Source organism: Hesperophylax consimilis, chromosome 11 (assembly GCF_061612785.1).
Source record: "Hesperophylax consimilis isolate HC1 chromosome 11, BYU_Hcon_1.0, whole genome shotgun sequence".
NCBI lineage: Eukaryota > Metazoa > Arthropoda > Insecta > Trichoptera > Limnephilidae > Hesperophylax > Hesperophylax consimilis.
The window spans coordinates 20177528-20200518 of NC_142846.1; the positions used below are offsets into that span (position 1 = coordinate 20177528).

At 35.8% G+C, this 22991-nt stretch overlaps 1 protein-coding gene across 4 annotated transcripts in view; it reads left to right on the forward strand.

The window, feature by feature from the left end:
* The window catches only part of LOC149419894 (uncharacterized), a 76445-nt gene extending 61630 nt beyond the window's left edge, over positions 1–14815 (forward strand). For 3 of the 4 annotated variants that reach the window (XM_089637367.1, XM_089637366.1, XM_089637368.1), the window contains 4 exons: positions 10566–10798; positions 11158–11506; positions 12355–12479; positions 13141–14815. In XM_089637367.1, the coding sequence (XP_089493493.1) occupies positions 10566–10798; positions 11158–11506; positions 12355–12479; positions 13141–13313 (880 nt within the window). In that variant the 3' untranslated portion in view covers positions 13314–14815. Of the gene's footprint in view, positions 1–8518; positions 8749–10565; positions 10799–11157; positions 11507–12354; positions 12480–13140 lie in introns of those variants that run through there. The other variant, XM_089637369.1, reaches the window with a different exon arrangement.
* The last annotated feature ends 8176 nt before the right edge of the window (positions 14816–22991 follow it).

The window sequence follows — 22991 nt, forward strand, 5'->3', positions numbered from 1 at the left end:
AGATCCTTACCTTACACCACCACGACGCTGTCCAGGCCACCGTACAAGCAGGAACGATCTTGTGACGTGTAACGTAAAAAAAATATATTATATGTATTCAAGAAATCTAGGCTAGTTCTTTTGAAATATCCAGAATTTATTTTTTAATGTCTACAATTTTTGTCGTTGGCATCCCTTCAGTTATTTTTTTTCTACTCAGTATGGTACCTACATAATTACATTGGTGTAAAAATGATTTAGATTAGGTAAACAAACATGATTTTTTTTAAATCTTTAAGTTTATCCTTACTGCACACCGTTCAATGCAAGGTGTTTTTAGTCTATTCTTTGAAAACTTACAAGCATTATTATGTAAGAACTGGATAATATTAACATTTAATTTGTATTTACGCTCCCTTTCCCATAATTTGTGGTTACGCTCCCGCTTCGGTTCGCAAGTGTATACGCAGCATTAGATGCCGATTTGTATGCAATTGGCATGTTGTGATTGCAGTGAAATCGCCTGCCTTATTTTCACTTTCCATAGACGCGAAAACAACGGTTTGTTATACATCGAGATCTGTCCCCATTGCGTGTAATAATCGAAATTGTTATATAATATCACCAAAATATTATATTCTTATTAAGTTCCTGATACTTATTGCGTCAAGCAATATGCTCTGTTTATGATAGCAATTCTCTTGTTGTTTACGTAAACGCGTCGAGAGAGAAAATCGCGCGTGAAAATAACACAAACGTCACAATCACGAGATACACGAGTAGGCTGATCAAAATACATACTGAAGTGCCACAACGTCACAAGGTTGCACAAAATTATCACAAAAAAATAGACCACGGCAAATATTTTATTTGTTGTTACAAAATTATTTTTAGATTTTCAGGTAGCATGATATTCTTGTATCATGCTTTTCAATTATCTCTAATCTTCCTTTACACGGATAAGCTATTTTTATTGATATTCTACATTATGCCTTGTTTAAAGTCGGTGCCTATTTCAGGGTTAAGTAACTTTACCTCAGTGCATTTAGAGACGAGAATCTTAAACGCTAATAAAAAGGTAAATAAATTGCTTTATATAGAAAGCCTTTGCTCGACCTTTGTTTTCAATCTAAAAGTCGTAAAACTGTAGTATAATAAATTGTTTTGCTATTTATAGACCTGTCAGTTATAACATCTCTTTCTACTACGTTAGTATTTGATCAGAAAGAGGGAGAGATTACAAAGGATATATAAGTCTTATCTATATCCAGTACAATAAATACACAAAAACTAAACTGACATAACATAACACGCTGAGGTTAGGTTAGGTTAAAATCAGTGGCGGCTCGTGACTTTGTGTGATAAAATGCTAAGTTTGAAAAAATCGACCTTTTTATGTAGTTTAATTATTATAATAATAATATTTAGCTTATTTATATAGCGCCGTTTTCGTGAAAAATCACCTCAAGGTTCAAATATAATTCTTAGATAGTTTTAGTCAAAAACGATTTTTTTAATGACTATTTTCAGGAAATTTCACATTGACAGTGCGCGCTTCACCGATTTCCTGAAAATCTTCATACGAAAAACATATTTATAAAAAAAAAAACAATGTTTTCGGCTACAACACAATCAATAATGCCATTTTTTAAATATCAGCATTCTGGTACATCCAAAAGTCACGAGCCGCCACTGTTCAAAATACTGACTTTATGCTTCTAGTAAAACCTTTTGCACGCCCCTTTTATAGAACATTCTAAATTCCTTTTGAAATTGAGAATGGATAAACCAGCCCTATCTAACCACATTGAAGTATTATATCTCTATGCCTAACCACTTTTTTTTGTAGACAAAATCTATCACTCCAAGGTTCGGAAGATCACTTCCTGCCCCTTTGTTATCGACAGAACCTTGAAAGGTCTTGAAAAAGTACCTGAATATCTACAAAATTCTAGTTTTACGTTATTTATGAAATCTTTTACGAAAAGCAAACAAACCTTGAATAAATTTTATTGTAAGTGGGTTTTTTTTAAATTATCTTGACTTCCGCAAAACTCTAGTACTATCTGACCAATTCAAAGAAAACTAAAATGAACATAGGTTAGGTAGACTAATTCCACTTGAATACAATACGATTCCATTAGTTCTTCCACTGTCGTTGAATTAGTCCAAACTATTAAATAGGTACCTGAATTGCTTCACGCTTGGTTAATAAATGGCATGACGTTTGATTTGTCCCCAATTCAACAATGTCACGAATGATTGCCCGATCATGCATACGGCATACTAACACAAAGACCCCGTCGAAGTTAAATCAATCGGTTCCTCAGTGCATTATTTCATTATCAGAAGTAGGAATAGCATAGGAGTTACAAAAACGGTATAGAAACATGTAAGGAATATGTAGAACACATTTTTATTTATGTTTAACGTAATTATTGTCCCCCTACACGGATTTTTCATTCGGTTTTCTTCACGTCCAGCAATTTGTATCAATTTAAATAAGTCCCCAATTTGTATTAAAAAATCTGTTTTCAAACTATGTACACTTTTTATATTATTTCGTGAAATCGATTCAGCAGCTCAATTAATTATTTATGCCAATACGAGTAACTTTAAGCTTGTAGATATTTTATTTATTAATTTTTAAAAAACATGACATATTACATATTACAGTGATTTTTGGCTGTCCGACTAGGAGATTAACCTGTTTTAGGACAGTCAGAAATAGGCAGATTTATTAAAAGCGATTCTTGTTTTGTCTAGTGTATTGACTTTTACTTAATTATTGCACTTTATAAATAATTTGAAAAGTTTTCTTGTTTGATATAAGAAGTTGCTAACTATATACATATATATTTTTTAAGCTTGTCAATTATTTGTATCAAAAGTCATTTTTCAAACTAAACTCATTTTTAAAGTGGCTTTATTGACAGGACAGAGTTCATTAAAAAAATCAGCCTCATACATATGATGATCATACATGGACATGATTTGATATGTATTATAGTGATTTATTTTTGGGGTATTTATTATGTCGTGTTCGCTACCTCCTTTTTTAGCCAAAGTTTCGGACAACATTACAGTGTCTATCACACATCTGCCCCGATGATGGACACTGTAATGCTGTCCTTAAACGTTAGCTAAAGAAGGAGGTAGCGTAACACGGCGTAGTAAATACCCCAAAAATAAATCACTATAATCTGCCTCATCCTTTTTTCGTCACAATGTAACGAAATCAACTAATTAATATTTTTTTTACAATACATCCATTTTAAAATGTCTGAGGATTCTACCTTCCTTTCCAATGAGTGGAGTCAACCGCGCTAACAACCTTGCCAAATTCCGATCGGGTAGGACCGAAATTTCGTATATTAACTGCTTTAATGTTATCCGATTTTATATAAATGCGTATATATCCGCGTTTGTTTATGTGATTGCCACCAGTCATAGAATGCATTGTCACCGACAACGAGTCTCTCTGCCAAGTTTCAGCTCGATCGAATGTCGGAAAGCGGGTTTATTTCCGCTTCCAAGATTTGCATTAATTCATTCCAAAAAAATTGAAATTCTAATACGTGTATTTAAAAAGATAAAATGATTTATTTGTTATATTTATGGAGGCTTCGTTAAATGAGGCATTACTTAGGCACTGGTCACGCTGGGTTTTTTAACAGTCAACATTGATCATGCGACGTGACGTCATATTTCAGCCAACTTGAACATATTGACAAAAACGCCACACTGCATGTATAATTGTGGAGTAACCTTCAAATTTCCCACTTTTACGTTTTGTTTTGACTGATTACCTAGAAACCCGAATTGATTTGACAATTTATTTATTAGCGTGTTTTCCAATGTCGATCGCAGTCTGTTGCCCCATTTTCATTTTACATTGCAACACACAATTTTGGTCCACAACAATATTATAATTTAAATATTGAAGACAATATTAGTGATTTCTAAACGAAAATCTGAAACAGAAAAATCAGAAAAGGAAATGTGACCGTTTCCTTTTCTGATTTTTCTGTTTCAGATTTTCGTTTAGAAATCACTAATATTGTCTTCAATATTTAAATATTACAATTTGAGGTTTTACTCAATAAAGTCATTCCGAAAAATAAATATTATAATTGTTTTCATTACTCCTTTGCTTTGCAAAAGGGTTGGTAGACAACAACTTGGGTAAGTACCTCTCCATGTTATTTTCAAACAGATTTAGAAGGGGTAGACAGAAATAATAAGAGTGCCGCACACGTTGTTCTTGACCTACAAGATTCTCGTAAATAGAGATGCATTTGTTTTGGTTAACTAAGAATGAATTATGTACAGGGTTTTCCAATAAAAGGTGTTATTTTGAATAGCCCGCTATTTCGATAGATGTTACTTTTGAAGCTGTCATTTTTTGACATTTGACAAGTAGAAACTACGCTATTAATAAAAATGGAACGATACACGCTTCAACAACGCATTGAAATTATTAAAATTCACTTGGGTGAATCAAATGCAAATCATCTTGAGTGATGAGACCCATTTCCACCTCGGTGGTCTCGTCAACAAGCAAAATTGTCGCATCTGGGGCTCGGAAAACCCAAGAGTTATTGTTGAAAAGCCTCTTTATCCTCAACGTGTGACTGTTTGGTGCGGTTTATGGTCATTGGAACTTACTTTTTCGAAAATGAGACTGGAGCAACAGTTACGGTGAATGGATCGCTATCGAGAGATGATTAATGATTTTTTTATGGCCGGAATTGGATGGTATTGATCTGGACAACGTTTACTTTCAACAAGACGGCGCTACGTGCCACACAAGCAACGAAACCATTGATCTTTTACGATTGAATATCAAAATAACACCTCTTATTGGAAAACCCTATATTTTAAATGTAAAACGAAATATAATAATTGCCATACCGCGTTCAGTTTTTAAGTAAATTCATTTGCATTCCTTCACTCATTTGACATCGTGATTTGCTAATCTTTATAGCAGCATTTTTGTGAAATATCATAAAAACTCTCTTTCTCCTAAATGTCGCATGTAAACAGAGAGAGGTTGTAACGGAACTATCAGCGGTAGGATCATATTTATTTTATTTACCATACCTACTCTGAATTTTTATGTACTGTGTATTATTTTTTAAAAAGATTTCTTCTCATTGAACAAAATAAATATTTGCCTATTGAAATTATTTATGTGCAGCAAAAAAATTGATTATTATTAATATTAGTTATTGATGTTATTATTATTACTATCAATCCACACGACATTAGTTTCTAAGAACCTACCTCAACATAATTACTACAACACGGTACACAATTTTTTCCTAATTTTATTTCTGCTCAACATTTTCAAAATATTTGTTAGGAAATACTGACCAAGGCACTTCTCTTTTTTAATACCTTTGCATGGAAATTCGTAAAATTAAAAAAAATAAATTTTTCGACTGTATGACACCTTTTAATCCTTGTTATGGCCAAAAATAATAAAGGAAATATGTAAACTCGTATTATTCTGATTTATTCCGAATTCAAATCTGCCTTGATTACCACAGATAAATCGATTTTTAGATAAATGTATTATATTGTTTCGCAATCTATTTTTTCGTGTTGGAATTTCGGAGGCCGGCGATACGGCGGGGGGTAGTGACATCATATCTTGTTTTGCGAAATTCGGATTCGTGGCATTCTCGGAAATGCAGGTTGATAGTCATATTTATGAGAATCAACAATTGGTGTTTGACCAACATACAGGTAATCTTCATTTTTCACTTCATTTATCCCGCCACGCGTTGTCAATCTTTCTGTGCAGACAGAAACAACAGCGCGTTTTGGTTTAGGTCCAACAGATGATGCTGTTTTTAAAAAAATGTTTTTTCCTGTCACGGGTGACATCTATATATAATATATAAAATGTACCCATATAATAAAACACACGCGTATTCGAATCCAACGTTGTGTCAAAATTTCGAAGCAATCAAAACTACAGCTTTCACTATGTTTCAATATTTTTCAACATTAAAGCACTCGTCATGCAGAAGGAATTTGAATTTAAATGGCGAATATGTTGAAAAATTACGGAAAGCTTTTGTATTTATGATTTTTTAATGGATAGCAAAATGTTAGTTTCTTTCCGAACAGCGCTCGTATGTATTTTGATAAGTCAATATCAATAGATAGTACAGTAGATAAATATATGGTAATTTCTCTGAAAATCATCTTTTCGCTATTCTTAACAACAAACGGATCGATGTCACGTTATCTGTAAATTAACTATGTTTTTTTAATCCAAATTTTATTTTATATTATAGTAAATATAGCAAAAATATTTTTATAATTATTATTAACTCACCAATTGCCAAATTTGCCTCTAAAATGAAAAAAAGAATTCTTTAATATCCCACATTTTATAATTTAAAACATAAATATATAAAGTAGTACATACCCGTACTAGATATTTGCTAGATATATTCTTTTGATTAAAAAAATAAATATTCAGTTTTGTTAAGAATTTTGGTCTCAAATCGAAATTTACGTTTTGTACGAAAAAGGCCGCGCAGCCGTTCCCTTCAACTTTTGTTGGTATTTAGGGGTTCAGCCCTAAAACCAGAATAAAGTAATTAATCTTTTTTTAAATTTTGTTTTCTTTTTTGTATCACTATGATTTTATGACTAATCGCGAGTCCTCGAAATTTTATCTGAAACAACCATTTAAATAAAGTCGGATCATTTCATACTTTCTAACATTAAAAACTATTTTCCCATCAATTGAAAAGGTTCTCGACTTTTGTATTATGAGAATGACAAATGACACGTCCCCGTGCCCACCCACAATCGGAGATAACCCATAAGCGTGACGTCACTGCATACTTTCGAACGTTCGAATTCCTTTCTCTGAACAATTTGAAAGGTTCTCGATTACTCCATCGGATTTCCAGCGACTGGAGGCCCGCCGCGTTCCGCGTTTCTGGTTGGTCGAGCGCCGGCGGCGAGCCTATCCCATTGGCCGGGTGTTTCCGTGACGTCACCTGCCCGCAAAATCGCCTCGTGACCCGGGCAAAACAACTACTAAAATAGTTGCCAAAAAAATAACACTCGGTACCTACACATCATAAGTTAAAATATATTTTTTACAGTTTCCCGTCTGGGTTAGATGAATGGGAAGTATTTTTGGCAGGAAACATTTTAAAAGATGGAATTACTATACCACTACCAACTCAACGACTCGACCTTACTCAATATTATATTTCTCTAGGAAAATATTTTTTGTAGGGATTGGGGCACAGAACAAAGGTGCGGGTATAGTTTTTAATTTCGTCTGTTGATAAACTCGTTAGACGGATTTTCCATTCCAACATTTAGTAGTTCAACAGGAATTTTTTTTGTGTGGAGTTAGACCCCTGCCCTACATTCATAAATGCTTTTCCTCTTTTGTTCATGCTGATTTCATTTTGTAGGTACATACAAAAGTAAATATTTTGTATGTACTAAATATAATTTTTTGCACGTCGGCAGTCACTATATAACATGTTTTCGTCGTGCAATCTGTATTATTGTTGACGCTGTGATTATTTTTCAAAGATTAGGTCGTGTGAATAGGCTCTGCCACACGTACGATTCGGAGCGGCGGTATCACGTGCCACAGGCCGCCGCCGCAGAAAAGTAATGTAGGTAACGGTTTACAGGGCAGTCCATTGTGAGACTTTTCTGTGCGGCGGCCTGAAGCGGCCTGAGCGTACTGGCCGTACTGCCGCTCCGAAATGTGCGTGTGCTGTAAAAGGCTGTAATAAATGTCCTTTTGAGATGATACCGCCAGTTTCTGACGTCAGTCATTGTTTATGAATTGTGGCTATTTATATATTTTTTCCACGACCGTACACTTATTTGATAACAAACATTGCGTTTGTCGTGAAACCTGTAGGAATTATAAATAATAATAATATTTTTTAGATTGAGTGCAATTTCCGATACCCATCTTTAAAAAAATAATGTAGTACTTCCTACTTAACATCAAACGTACTAAACAAATTACACACCTGCTTTATAGGTACTTGTGTTATCAAGGGCATTATTTGAGTAATTTAAGTTTAAAAGATTAAGAATAATTCCTTCTCTTTATCAGTTTATGCTTTCGCAAAGCTCGTTGAATATCCAAAAATATATCAAAACATTCGACTTTATTAGCCACCCACCATTTTGTTTTACCTCTATTATTTATTTTTAACGAGAAGCGATTTTAAGTTTGTAATCTTTATTAACTTTGTGACCCATTCGCTCATGAGGGTAGGTACTGTTTATTTATCAATGGCAAAGATGACGTCACAAGGTTCGTGCTAGGCGACCATCATTTTTCGTCATCGCCTGGTACATACCTATTTTGTACACTAATTTTCGGGAACCGTAAAAACAACCGTTCTCAGAAATTTTGACGCGAATATCGTCATCTCCTTCTCGCCGATGCGAATTCAGATAACTGTGTCTCTTTTTATATTTAGTTCGGCTACTAACCGCAGGGCGAATTCGTATCGCTGGCGTCTGCGGCCGTTCGCGTTCTTCGAAAGCTATCTGTCAATATAAACGGCTGGACTTCTTCTTGTCCGTTTAGTAATTCTCGATTTGCCGCAGTTTCGTGACATAAGTTTAACAAATTAGTACTAAAGAATATATAAGAAGCTGTTTGGTGTTATTCTGAATAAAATAACAAAGTCTGTCGACTATCTGTGATTATAATTGTGATATAAAGTGATATTTTTTTAAGATGGGATTTATTCGGTACGTTAACATTTTCACTTTCATACAATCGCTATATTATACAGTATAATCATTATTCTGCTAACAATATTCCTTCCACTACATCAAAAATAATTCCTTTAGAATGGGGTAGCCAGTAGCCACCTATTTTCCGTTAAACAATAACTTTCGGGCGGGTAGGTTCTCCACCCTTTGTCATAAATGTATTCATTATACATTCCAAATATGAATTCATCAATGAAAAACAAACGAACGCAAAATGATATTTAGAAAAAAAAAATCTTAAATTAATCCTATAAATTATTGCTTTTTGCAATCTTCAATAAATTTTTTGAATATTACCATATTTGATGGCATTTTACACAAGTTTGTGGGTTTATGATATTCTCGCGAAATTTTTGCATTACAAAAGGTCTGTCTGTACATTACTACTTGCGTTTTTGAATATTTAAATTTGTCGTTTAGTCGTAGTTATGATTTTACAGATGTATTGTAACGTCATTGTTAATGATTTATAAGAAGTTTTCATGCAAATTTATTTATTTTACACTACTTTATATATCTGTCATAGTATATCAACAGCTTATATATTATTATGGTGCCATTAGGACTCCTTTGTTTGATTTTTTTTTAAATATTATGTTTCTTTAAATTATTATACATCAGTGAATGGCAACGGTCTTACTGTGCTCAATATTTAATGATATAATACATTTTTTTGTAATAATATATTATGTATATATTTAGTGTTAATGTGTGGTTAATGTCTTGTGTATTTGTTTTATGCTAGCATGAGGAAATATACTCTTCACTGATTATGTAAGCTTATCTGAAATTCTTTACATAAAAACACCTGAAAATATAAATAGAAAAGGGCTGGCAACTTGTCTCAAATATATTACATATTTATGTAGCTCAATAGATCTGGGAAAACATACAGAACAATATTTTATGAATTGTTTGATTCTTAACCATTTATTTCTTAGTTTTGCTTTCCAGAAGCTCTGTGTACTTACAAATATTTAATAAATTCAATATTTTTCATTTTGCCTTTAAATTAAATTTCTATTTGGGGGGCCGTTAAGATGTATTCTTATGAAGGAAAATTCATATTTTTCCCTAATATCGTTGTCAAATAATATATTATATTTCTTTTTATCTGTTAAATATTGAAAAAAGTATACCATTTTAAGATTAGATTGTTTTCCAATTTTTAAATAAATATCAAAAATTGTAATTGAGATTTTTTTATAACTATTTGGTCTATAACTTTATTTACTGACCGATTTAATGTTTCGTATACCTACTTACGAATATTAAATTAAACTTTTTATTTTGATCGTAAATAAATTTTTTGCTTTACAATACTATGATAATATAATAATATAGGTGTATGAAACTTTAAAACTTACATTCTAATAGAAAATAAATTGTTTTACAAACTTCATATCACTATCCAAGGTTACATAAAATACAATATTTATTATTTTCCAGTGATTTAAATCTGGAACGAATTCCGATAATGCTTCCTAACTAACAAAAAATAAATGGCTTAACCACCTTTACATCGCCACAATCTCAAAAGATTATAATATCCATACATAAGTATTATTAACCTAATCTACGCGACTGTCGCATATGTGGTTCATGGGCGGCAATCCTCGTAAGCAGGTGTAACGTTTATATGTGATCCGTGAAGTTTCACTAAACACACCCATTAGGTCAAAACGAGCTGTGTGATAGGATATACTGTATTGAAAAAGCCACCGTTGTAAAGGTTAATTGTACATAATGTTTATTCAATAGCAAGCTCGCTTACAATGTTAATTCTTTTGCAGTGATTTCGATGCCCAGTTTGCATCGCCGCCAGCGCACGACGACTCCTTCTTTCTGATCCGCTACCCAGGGGCCAGTTCGCTCCTCTCCGGCGGCACCAAGGCCTCAGCGGCCCCACAGGTGGTGCAGGCACCCCCGCAACAGGGCAACACAACAGGGGCTAAGGACTGGTCAAAGCACACTCAGCCCTGCCAGCAGTTCATCGGAGGAGTTCCTTTTGGCACACTCAGCAAATGTAAGAATTGTTTAATATATTACTTCACTATTCATATTGATACCAACGCTGGACGTTCAGCACATTTTTGTTAAATCTTGATTCTCAGCAAGCAAATTTTGGTTCAAATTTTGATCAGCTGACAAGCATAAAAACATGACTGTTTGCTTTACAGCTTATTACAATTTGATCAAAAGCTGAAACAGGAAGAGAATCTGGATATAATGAGAACTGTTGAAATGTTAGAAATTCTATACGGCACTGATTGGTGATTTGACGGTCATCAAATGTGATGGTAGTTTGAATCATCACAACCTTAGAGTTAGTATGTGGAGAAGGCGCAATGATTATTTTATCATCATTATTAATTTATTTTCCAGGCCCTCCAACAATCAAACCAAAGCCGGCCGGTACTGATGACGGCTTCAAGGGTGAGGGCGCCGCCTGTGGCTCGTCGATAGTACGCGTGGCGCACAAGATCATCAACTCCCGCTCGACGCACTCTGCGCGCGGCGTATCGGTGGAGCCCATCCACGAGGAGGGTCTTTACCAGATGACCAAGGGGGGCGAGCAAGGGGGTGAGGCTGCTGGCCCACCCCGGGACCCGCTGGCGCCGAGCCAGGCCTATCTGAACTTGAGGCGCGGCAGCAAGAGTCTTCCTGTCACGCCGCTCAGCTCGCCGCCCGGCAGCCCCGGCTCCAAGAGGAAGAACAACAATGTCGTCAACAGGTTAATAACTTTTATTTTCCCTGCCTTGATCCCTTTCTGTGATAATAAGTTCTGAAATGGCTTTCTTTATTGCACATTATCTCAGAACAGTGCTGTTCAAGATGGTCCATAGGTGAATAATTGATTTGTTTTACTGATTATCTCATATCCCGTGGAATCAATTTGTTTCATCATAAATAATAAAAACAAGGGAGATATACCTTGAAGCTTTATTAATTAGTATGAAAATACAAGTTTACTCTAATTAAGGCATGTTTAGTATTTATTTTTGTTTAGCTCTTGTATCTGTGAACGGGGTTTGATATTATCATCTATAAATATAAATAAAAATGTTAGTTCAAAATCTTAAATCTCCGAATGTTCTTCACCGACTCTTGCTTTGAAATTTTGACACAACGTTGCATTCAACTACACATGTTTTTTTATATACCTATATTATATTGATGCTACTTGTGACAGGTAAAAACAGGCTTTTTTTGTAAAACAGTGCCATCTGTTGAATGCAACATGCACTATTGTTTCTATATCTGCACAGATAGACTGAGCCACAGCAACGCGTGGCGGGGCACAGCTAGTGGATAATAAGTAGAAACAAGAGAGATGCAGAAAAGGAGCTCGGCGACAGTCAGTACGCTCCCATACCATATCTCGATCGCTTGGAATAACAAGGCCATCTGTACTGATTTTTTAAAATTATTTCTAAGTGTATTGTATGATTAGACACTTCTGTAAAGAGCACACTCAAGTACTTAAACTCCCTTAATTCAAACAATAATTATTAGCCCACTCAATACTCTGGACAATTGATTAATATGGCAATGAACTAACCTAATAATTGTTTGTTTCAGGTTCTTCACGGGTCCCTTTGAACTGCCCCCAGACATAACTGGCAGTTCCTGGATGTTGGCCGGACTCCTCCGTCAGCAGAGAGAAGGCTATACCTCAACCACACACCTTGAAGATGAGGCACAAAGTATGTTACCTTTCATTATAGCCTCAATAAAAATGTTGCTTCTCAGGTTTGCCGATTGTGATTCAAGTCTGTTGCAATAATAATGTTTTGATAACGAACACTACCCACCCCTTTTATCATCACAGCTATAATAAATTTAACCTTATACAGAAGATAGTTCTGGATGTCGCTTTGACAGTTAAATACAGTGCCCTTTGGATTTTTCACAAAAGTAGCTCTCTACAAATTATCCAATTATTATTGGCAGGGGTTTCCATGAATATAGATTGCTTAAGACGGGTTGTTTGGGAGAATTCGAACAATTCATGAAATTTAAACATTCATTTTCAAGTTCTGCGAAAGATTTTTTCAAGTTCTGTTTTTATTTTAGTTCTGTTAAGCAACTAGCTTATAATGATATAATAACAGAACTTGAATAGGACTTTCACAAAACCCGAAAATGAATGTTGAAGTTTGATGAATTGTTCAAATTCTCTGAAACAACCCGTCCTTAGTTTTGATTTAGAAGTGTTCAATTTTTGAATTGTGATTTGAACTTGTAATAAGTTTACTATTACTTTATTCGGCCAACAACAAGAACCCGATGTTAGCTTACAGAGTTGATTTAATTCTTTTAGTAATCTGTTGTCATGTGTGTCTAACCATCTGACGTCTATTCTAGGTTCTCTAGCAGCATCCGTAGAAAACCTAGGTCCATCGCCCAGTGCAGACGCCTCCAAACTATCTCAACAGTTCTCCAACAACTCTGAAGCTCCTGCCGCCAAATCACAAGTCTACCGGCCCAAACCCTCCGAGCTTCGCGAAATGAACTTCTGGTCTCCCACCTCCATGTAAAGGCCAACCAACTGACTTCGAGGGATGAAAATTTCAGTATTTAATTTGTAAATAATACTTTTTTATTGCTGTAGTAGCCATTAATGAATTTGGACACTAAATTTACTTTGAATGAATTTAAATTAAGCGAATGAAAATGCTGAACACTGCAATGAAATTATAATTTATGCATTTGACATAAAGCTAGTGCCGCGAGTAAAGTGTACAAGTTATTGTTTTTTGAACAGGTGATAATGACTAGACAATGATAACTTATTGAGGTGTTCTTACATGAAGTAATGTCCAACACCTACTGCCCTTTCCTTGTAGCATGAGCTGTAATTCTCGTATTTTGATGAATTCAACTATATTCGGCGCCATTTCAAATTAGAATTAATATCCTATTTTAATTATAATAAATATTTACATTTTGGTGGTCTTGAGTGTGCAAAGTATAAACTGATGCATATGATATTTTTGTACAACATTGCTTATTTCTTGGATCCACTGATTTATTTTCTATAAGACTTAAAACACAATCATCTTAAAAACTTCTTATTGTTATTTGTATGCAAAATGTATTTTTTAACATAAATGAGCATTACTGAAGTGGTCACAAGATTTTGGTAAAGATAACATAGTCAATAAAATTGGCAGGTCCAAAATAATTTATTTGCATAATAATGCGAGAGACGTTTATATGGTTAAGAAAATTATTTTAGGTTAATCCCATTTTTTCAATACTTAGGATTCTTGAATGCTTACAAGTCTTGGTATTTTAAAATTGCATATTATGTCCACTGTGATTAAGAATTGTATAGGTAATTCGATTAGGGATATTGAGACATTGTTGTAGAATGTATTAGGTGACTAAATATTCAAATGAAATCCATTCTCAAAACAGGGTCATTTTTATTTGCCAATCTTGCGTTTTCTGTAGCAATGATGTGAGGATATAATACCAGGCCCCAGTAGCTGTAGCTTATACATAACTTGTTTTTATTCTATTAGATCTGAGGGTGTCGAGTATAAGTAATAGTTTTGTTTTTCATTTTGCAACATGAAATTTGAATTAATTATAAGTTGTCATAAATTAAGGTTTGTTTTTAATTTAATTTATTTTCATTAACTTGGAGCTTATTATTATTATTGTTGGAAGGGCCTTTTGACTAAGAAATTGAAAGTTGAATCATTGCTGTTCGTCTCCTTTGCCATTCGACATTTTTCTAATTTTTGCACGTGACCAAATTAATTTCCAAGATTATTGTAAAATGTTTAAGTACAAGACATAAAATAAGAATTAATCTAAGAAGTGTAATGATTTAGAAATTTTTGTGATTCACGGTCGTTTTTGCTCATTGTATGTTTTGTGGATGTTATTATATCTTATGTTTGTAGAATGATATTGTATCAGATTAAAATAATTTAAATTGTAAGATTATTATTTTATTACCAACAAATATTATCAATTTGTATTTTATTTCACAAATTTGATGGATTAAAATGATGAAAATTAACAGAAAGCCATTCTTTTTATTTATTATATCACCCTTATTTATACTTTATTTTCAAATGTCGACTTAGGCTGGAAATAGTGCCATGTTCACATCGGTTGGGTTGTGTACTGTAATATGTAGGTAAATGAATCAAGAGTTGTACTGATGGAGGGTGGGGAGGCTGCCCCCTAGACAATTGTTGAACAAAAAGAAATGGTGACCGGGTATGTCAAATGCTTTAAAAAAAAAAATTCATGGTGGACACAGGACTCTGAAAATAATATATTAAATTTTCCGTAGAACCCCGAAGGGGCTCTGTCTAGGTTCCAACGTGATACACATTGAGGACTCAGAACTCGGAAAAAAATTCGCATTATGTATAAGTGGAAAATGTTTCTTGTGCAATGATGGAGGACTTAGTGGTTTGAAGTCGCAACTCGCCTGGGTGGCTCACTTGGCTACTAGCCGCTTAAGCTGAAGGTTCCGTTCCATACAGGAAGCCCTGATGAGAAATAAGTTCCTTAAGGCATAATATGTCACCTTAGGAATGCTATGAAAATGGTACACATTGTAGGCACAGGACTATAACAACTTACATAGGGGCCCAACGCCAGAGGGGGCCCCGGCTAGGTGCCAAAATTACACATTGAGGACAAAATATTTCACATTTTTATTTAAGTGGAATATGTTGCTTATGCAAGGATGGAGGACTTGGCTAGCAGTGGTTTGAACTCGCGACGCCCGGGTGGGAAACCAATGCTTTTTCCACTAGACTACTAGCCGGTTAAGCTGATATGATTTCTCTTTTAAACAATACTAAAATCATTTAAGAAAATACTTAAGGATTTGCTTCTTATTTCTCATTAATATTCCACTCCCTTCACCTGCAGCACATACCAACCCAGTGGCGGCTCTAGCACATTTTTGTTTGCGGCGCTTTTTCCTTTTATTTGTTAATGCAATCATTAATATTCCACTCCCTTCACCCGCAACACATACCTACCCAGTGGCGGCTCTAGCATATTTTCGATGGTGGGGACCTACATTGTTTTGTGTAGTTACTGAAATCTCATTGCACAGATATAGTGAGAGTACAAGATCCAATATATTTATACCTTTTTTTTCCCATTATTTCTGGCTTTCACCCTTCAAGGGTGTTCTTGGCCATCATTTAAAATTATGAGGAAATGAAAGGTGAATTTAAATTTAAATTTTATTAAAATAGACAAATTTCAAAATTATAATGAAAATTGGAGTCGAGTTCAGACATAAGAGATGAGATGAGACTCGAATGGACTGACGCAGTACAATAAAGTGAAGAACAGTAGCGATAACATTCTCGATCTTATCCTTAGCAATATAAATCTGTGTGACGTGATGAGAAGCGAGGAACCACTGGTGAATGAAGACCAGCATCACCCGACGCTGGACATTTTCAAACCACATAGTCCAGCTTACCTCGGCTTGCTCCAAAACTCTTGGTTTTGTAATTAGAACTTGCAAACAATTCAATAACAAAGAAGCAATGACCTCCATGTTCAACGGAGTGGTCAGAAGCAAGCTGGAGTACGCCAGTACTGTCTGGATACCTTATCAACTTAAATACATAAATATGATTGAACAAATTCAAAAAAAATTCCTAAGGTATGTTTACATGCAATCATACGGAATATATCCGAAATTCATGCATCACGTGGAACTGCTAAAGGAGACAAATTACCAAAGCCTGGAGACTAGGCGTAGTGCCGGACTCATGGTATTTGAATTAAAGTTACTAAAAAACCTTATCGATTGCCCATATCTCCTGTCATGCTGTGGATTATTCGTTCCTGATAAATACTGTCGAAATCGTAGCCACGACCTATTCTGTATACCGCAGGGTCGGACAGATGTCATTGCCCGACATAGCATGACAAGAGGTATGACCTTACTAAATGCCCTACCAGCGGATATAGATGTGTTTAATATCACTATACCATGTTTTAAAAAATATATGTACATGTATTGTTAGTTTTAATAAAATTGTACCATAATTAGACTTACCTGTCTGTCGTACAATAATAATAAAAAAAAATAATAAAAAAAAAAAGTCGAATGGAGGGGAGGCAATTTTAGATGAGGCTTGATAGAAGAGTGGATATTTGTTTAGAGAGGGACAACCAAAAAATAGAGAACGAGGGAATGTTCAAAATAATTTTTGATTATATATTTGAGAGATTCTACTATTGCAATGAACTCGGCTGAAAATATTGAAAAATGATTTGAAATTGAATGAAATATTCTGTATTAGAATTATTGTTGTAAACGTTAATACCTATACCACAGTTAGGAGAGTCTTTAGAGTTAGGAAATTTGGATCCAACAGTAAATAAAAGAGAAGAGTTGGGCCATTTAGATGAAATAATGTCATTGAACATATTATTGACAGTACGGGCCGGGAGATTGGAATGACTTAAGGATTCCGATCCCTTCTAAAATTGTTGGAGATAGGGTGACGGAGAGTGGTTTATTTATGGGGTGACGTGACTGTATTTTAATTAGTATAAGGGAAGTAGATCATTTTGGATGATTTGAAGCTCTGAGAGAGACTTGAAATTTTTACAGATGGCAAGAAGAGGTTTAGTTGAAGCTCTGATTGTAGATGAATGGGTTGAGTCAATGAACAACAAGACTCTGGGGATAACCTGATGACATTTAGAATTTAAACATTTAAGAACAAATTTGTCAGCAAAGAGTGACGCCTTAAATAAAGAGGAGGATCAGAACATTCTACTTGAAGGGAATTGATGGGTGACGATTGTATCGCTCCAGTTATTATTCGCAAAGATTTAGATTGAATTTTGTCTAATTTATCAAGTACATTTTTTGAAGCAGTACTAAAAAGTGGGCAGGCATAGTCGAGATGGCTTTGAATAAGTGCGTTGTAAAGCAACTTAATAGCAAGTAGGGTTAGCTCCCCACCAAACGCCAGATAATGAATTAATGATATTTAAAAAAATTTGGAATAACTTAGTGAGTAAAACCTCAAATTGTAATATATTATAATATTGTCTTCAATAATTAAAACTAAATCATTAATATGGAAAGACCATTTAAGTTTCCTATCAAATGTTACTCCCAAAATTTTACTTCAGAAGCATTGGGGCTTGGAGAATTTTTAAGTAAAATTTGAACGGGGGGGGGGTTATTATGGCAGTTTGAGAAGGTGATACACTGAGTCTTTTGGATTGAAAGTTCAAGACCATTTAAGGTAAGTCATGTGCAAAGGGCATTCATGGCTTCATTAAGATATTTGACGGCGAGAGGGATGACTTTGGATGATAAGAAGATTCTGCGAGCTAAATAACTTTTACTTGTGGGGGAATATGTAGTGACATGCATATTGTTTGTATATATATTATACAGTAAGGGAGACAATACATCGCCTTGTGGTAAACCCTTCCAAATAGACCTACTTTGAGGAGAAATATCTGGTAGTTCAATGAACATTTTTCTATCTAGAAATAGATTAATAATAGATTGAACAAACATGGGGGGAAGGCCAAGGCTTAAAAGTTTTTTTTTCAGGATTGGGATGGAAAATTTGTCAAAGGCACCTTCTATATCTATAAAGACGGCAAGACAAACTTCCTGTTTAGAAATGGATAAATTAATATTAGTGCTGATGATGGCAAGGTTATCTTGAGTGGATTTTTTTTCAAGAAAGAAGCTGTTTACTCTCAACAAAAAATTCTAATCGGTTTTCAATTAATTTTTTATAAAGTTTACTAAGGGTGGATGAAAGAGCGATTGGCCTGTAGTTGGATCCAGAATTTGGTGATTTGTTTGTGTTTAAAATTGGGATTATTATTTGAGAACTCCAGTCACCAGGTATTATGCCAGTCTGGAAGATTTTATTTAAGATGCTTAAGAAGTGGTTTTGAACATTATCATTACTATTTTAGATTATGCTGTAAGGCAGGGGTCTCCAAACTACGGCCCGCGGGCCGCATCCGGCCCGCCAGTGTCTTCCATCCGGCCCGCGACATCTTATGACCAGTGTCATCAAGGACCCGCGACAGCTAATGGCTAAGACCTTGCTCAGAAGGGGCAAGAACTCCGCGAATTTTTTCGTGCGAATAAATAAATATGCTCATTGGCGAGGTACTTGGCACCAATACATTGCGTCCACAAGTGCGCGAATATATCGAGAGGATTTTTTTGAAAAATCTTTATTTGATTCGCAATGAAATCAAGGTCTGAGAAACGAGTATCAAAAATTATCTTCAAAGCTACGTTATCTAAATCTATATTTTCATCCCTGAAAATTCTATTGTCTACCCCCCCCCCCTCCCTAGGACAGAAAATATGGGTGTCTAGAAATTAAAACGGTTTTGGCCCTCTGAACTCACTGGAGTAGTCAATGTGGCCTCCGGCTGAAAAGTTTGGAGACCCCTGCTGTAAGGTATACCATCTCTGCCTTGAGATGGTATACCTTACAGCATAATCAAAGAGTGTTGAGTCCTTGACTGTTGATACACAATTTTTTAGTTCAATTAAGGTGAATGGAGAGTCTAGCCAATGATTAGACATAGGAGTATTATAGACGGGCGTTATTTCATCTAAGTTAGGTACAGAAGGGGGGGCAATTTTGTCCAAGAATTCATCTATCCATCTCGAATGAGACGATTGAGGAGATGGTGAACTGAAGGAGGATCGAAATCTTCAGATCATAGACCAAACTTCCGAAATTGGAGTGTTCGGAGATACTGAACTGCAGAAGTTGTACCATCAGGATCTTTTTTTTGACCTCGATACCCTTTTGGCATTGGATTCGGCGTTTTTGTATATAAGATTGTTCTCCATAGTCATATTGTAACGATAGAAAAGAGATTTAGCTTTCCGAATTCTTACTACTTTGGAACATTCCTCATCCCACCAGGGAGTTGGAGGGAGTTTTTTGAGAGATTTAGTTTTAGGGGGAGGATTTGATTTATTTATACCATCTTTGACGGAAAATGCGAGTATATCGGTGGTTGGTAAATTTAGTAAGAACTTGTCCATATAAGAGTAAAAACTCATCCCATTTGGTGTGTTTAGTTTTAATTTTTGTCGAAATATGAGACTTGTCTGATTGGAAAGAAGTTTGATAAGTAATGGTGATCGGGAAATGATCACTGGAGCAAGGGTCAGGGGACACCAGTCACGAGGAGAGAGAAGACAGATTAGTAGAGCATATCGAGAGAACCACTGCACTGGGGTTTGTGCTGGGGCGTGAGATCCTAGTAGGAAAAGGTTGGATTCATCTAGGAAATCCATCACACTTCGACCATCTCGTTCGGAGAAAGCAGAACCCTGACGGGGGAATGGGCATTAAAATCGCCGAATATAAAGAAAGGAGGGCTTAGTTGACTTACAATTTGCAACCAAATTTGTTTATTGAAGTGGGCTGCTGGGGAAAGATGCAGGTAAAATAAAGGATGTGTCCTTTATTTTAGCTCCAACGATTTGGAAGTCACCATGGGGGTTTTGATATTATTTTTTGGGGAAAATGATATGGATTTTTTAAAATAAATAGGGCAGCACCGCCGCCCGTACCTTCCGGGCGATCATCGCAGAGACAGGAATACCCTCCCACATTAAAGTGGGTGAATGGAGTAAACCATGTCTCCGAGATAGCAGCCAAAGAAATAAGGTTTGAATTTAATAGGTTAAGGAGATCAGATTTGTTAGAAATAGAACTTCAGCTATTCCACTGAAGTATTCTGACATCCTGAAGAGTCATTTGAATAAATGATTTTAATGTGGAAATAATAGAAGCAGTGTTGGACGGTAGATTAGTTTGAGAAAAAATGAGGTCAATTAGAAGCATAATAAAAGTTTGGATAAATGAAGAATTATCTTGGGAGAGTTTTTCAGAAAGTTTTAGAGAGTTCATTGAGGACGGATTATAATTGTTTGCACACCTTTTGTGGCATTTGAAAGAGATGAACCATTAGGATTTAAGAGCAATGAGTTGTTTGTGCTGATCGTATCCAGGAGCCGGTTTAGAGATAGGGTTTTTGTATGTGAATTTAGTTGAACGAGAAGAAGTTGTTGTAGAGGAGGGAAGAGGGTTGGATGAGGAGTTGCTTTAATATTTTTTTGACAAGATTGTTCTGGGCTACATGTGTTGATAGCTGTATGTGATCCTGAGCAGTTAAAACTTTTAGGTGAGGAGGAAGAAGGACATTGGTCAGCTGCGTGCTTTTCTCCACATTTAAAACATCTGGGTTGAGATCTGCATGCAGCTTTGGTATGACCAAAACGGCAGCAATTGAAATATTGAGTGGTAGGATAAGTATACATTTCAAGAATAAATATATATGGGAGGGAAGAGATCGACTTTAAAAGGTGATAACGACTGGGACTGTGAAGTCGAAGGCTAGTCAAGTTTTATTGGGGAAGAGGGTAAATTTTCTTTTTTTGGTAGAAGTCAAAATGACAGAATCACTGTCAAAAATAATACATTTTCCCCGACTGGGGGGTCCGGACGGGGATCTGGGGGCTTTGTAGGGGGTCCAGGAGGGAAATCTTCCTCCATTATTCATAACAGTAAACAACTACAACAATAGTATGGAAAATGACAGAAGTAAAAAAAGTTTATAAGTATCTGGAAATCAGCAGCGAAAAGTGACTCCTGGAAGATTAGGAGGGAGAAGAAACCTCAAGGCACAAGTGTACGCGGCGATGACTGCAGTGGAGTGGTCGAAGCAATATCAGTAAGTGGACACCGCGCTGATGGAGACCGGACTCGTGGATGCGTTCAGCACTGGTGAAGATGTAGAGTCTTCCGGGTACTCCAGTGTTCATACAAGTCGCAGTCGGCGAGTCACGTGCTAACACGTATGCAACAAGAAGTAAGTGGAGCGGTTGCATGTTAATCCGTAGGAAATTTTCAAATTTCGAGCTTAAGAATATTCAATTTAAATTTATAGATTATATTTCTGCAAAATTTTAATAATAATTTTTATGTTAAGAATTTTTGGGAATCAGGTAGCGAGACAATAAAAGATGTGACACAGCGTTTATTCGAGTTAGTAGAGTTGCGTAGTTGTGAGATGACTACGGACGATGATGCCAGGTGTACGCGGCGATGACTGCAGTGGAGTGGTCGAAGCAGTGTCAGTGAGTCGACACCTCGCTGATGGAGACCAGACTCGTAGATGCGTTCAGCACTGGTGAAGATGTAGAGTCTTCCGGGTACTCCAGTGTGAACAGGGTAGCCGGAGGTGTGATGGACCTGGTCGGCAGATGTTCGGGAGATGCAGGTCGGCGATGATGGTGCGGGGCCGAGGCGCACACTGGCGAAGTGGTCGCAGGGTCTAGGCGCGTGAGGTCAGCGATGGCCAGGAATGATGTCCGGGGCCAGGGCGCTGATATGATCCCGAAGAGTCCATGATAATCCGTGCAGAGCCGGGCGTAGGGGCGGTAGGTCCGTGTAGCAGTGGATTGCTAATTCGTGACTGACTGTCGAGTTACTTCCCACTGTCGCTTTTATAAGGTGAAGAACCTTCTAGAAACATTCTAGTTGCTATGGCAGATATTGCCATACAAACCTAGACAACGGATGAACTTTTTAGAATGTTTCTATGATGGCGTGGTACTTTGGAGATTGGCATAGTGGTGTACCACCACAAATTCATTCATTTATTTTTGTGAACACAAAGCATCAAATTCTTAGTAGGTTTCGGAATTACATAGTGGAGCCTTTCCTCACTGCCCTCCTGAGAAGAACCGCCATTGCTATCCCAATTGGGATAGAATGGAAATAATTTCGTCTGCGGCGCATTTTTGTGTCTATTTCGAGAGTTATAATTAATTTTCCACTCTCTTCCCTCTCGTCACTTACTCTAGTTGGGGATACCATAGTTCATGGGCTCCGAGGTTTTTGAGGAATTGAGACTAATGTGCGGTATTCACAAGTCTATTTTTGTATCTATGTAGGTAATCTACTCATTTAAAAAAATATATACACTTCAGCTTGTATGTAAATATTTCTAGTTTATTCTGACTACTTACTTGTTGCTTCCCTTTAAGCTCTATAAAAAATTTAAGCTGCACCCCCCCTAGCTTTAAGCTAACGACGCGCCTGATGCTATGTGATTCGTTATGCTAGTGAATGATAAGAGTAGAGATCTCTCACTACCATCCTAGTTCAGTATCACCATTTAAGGGTTTAAGC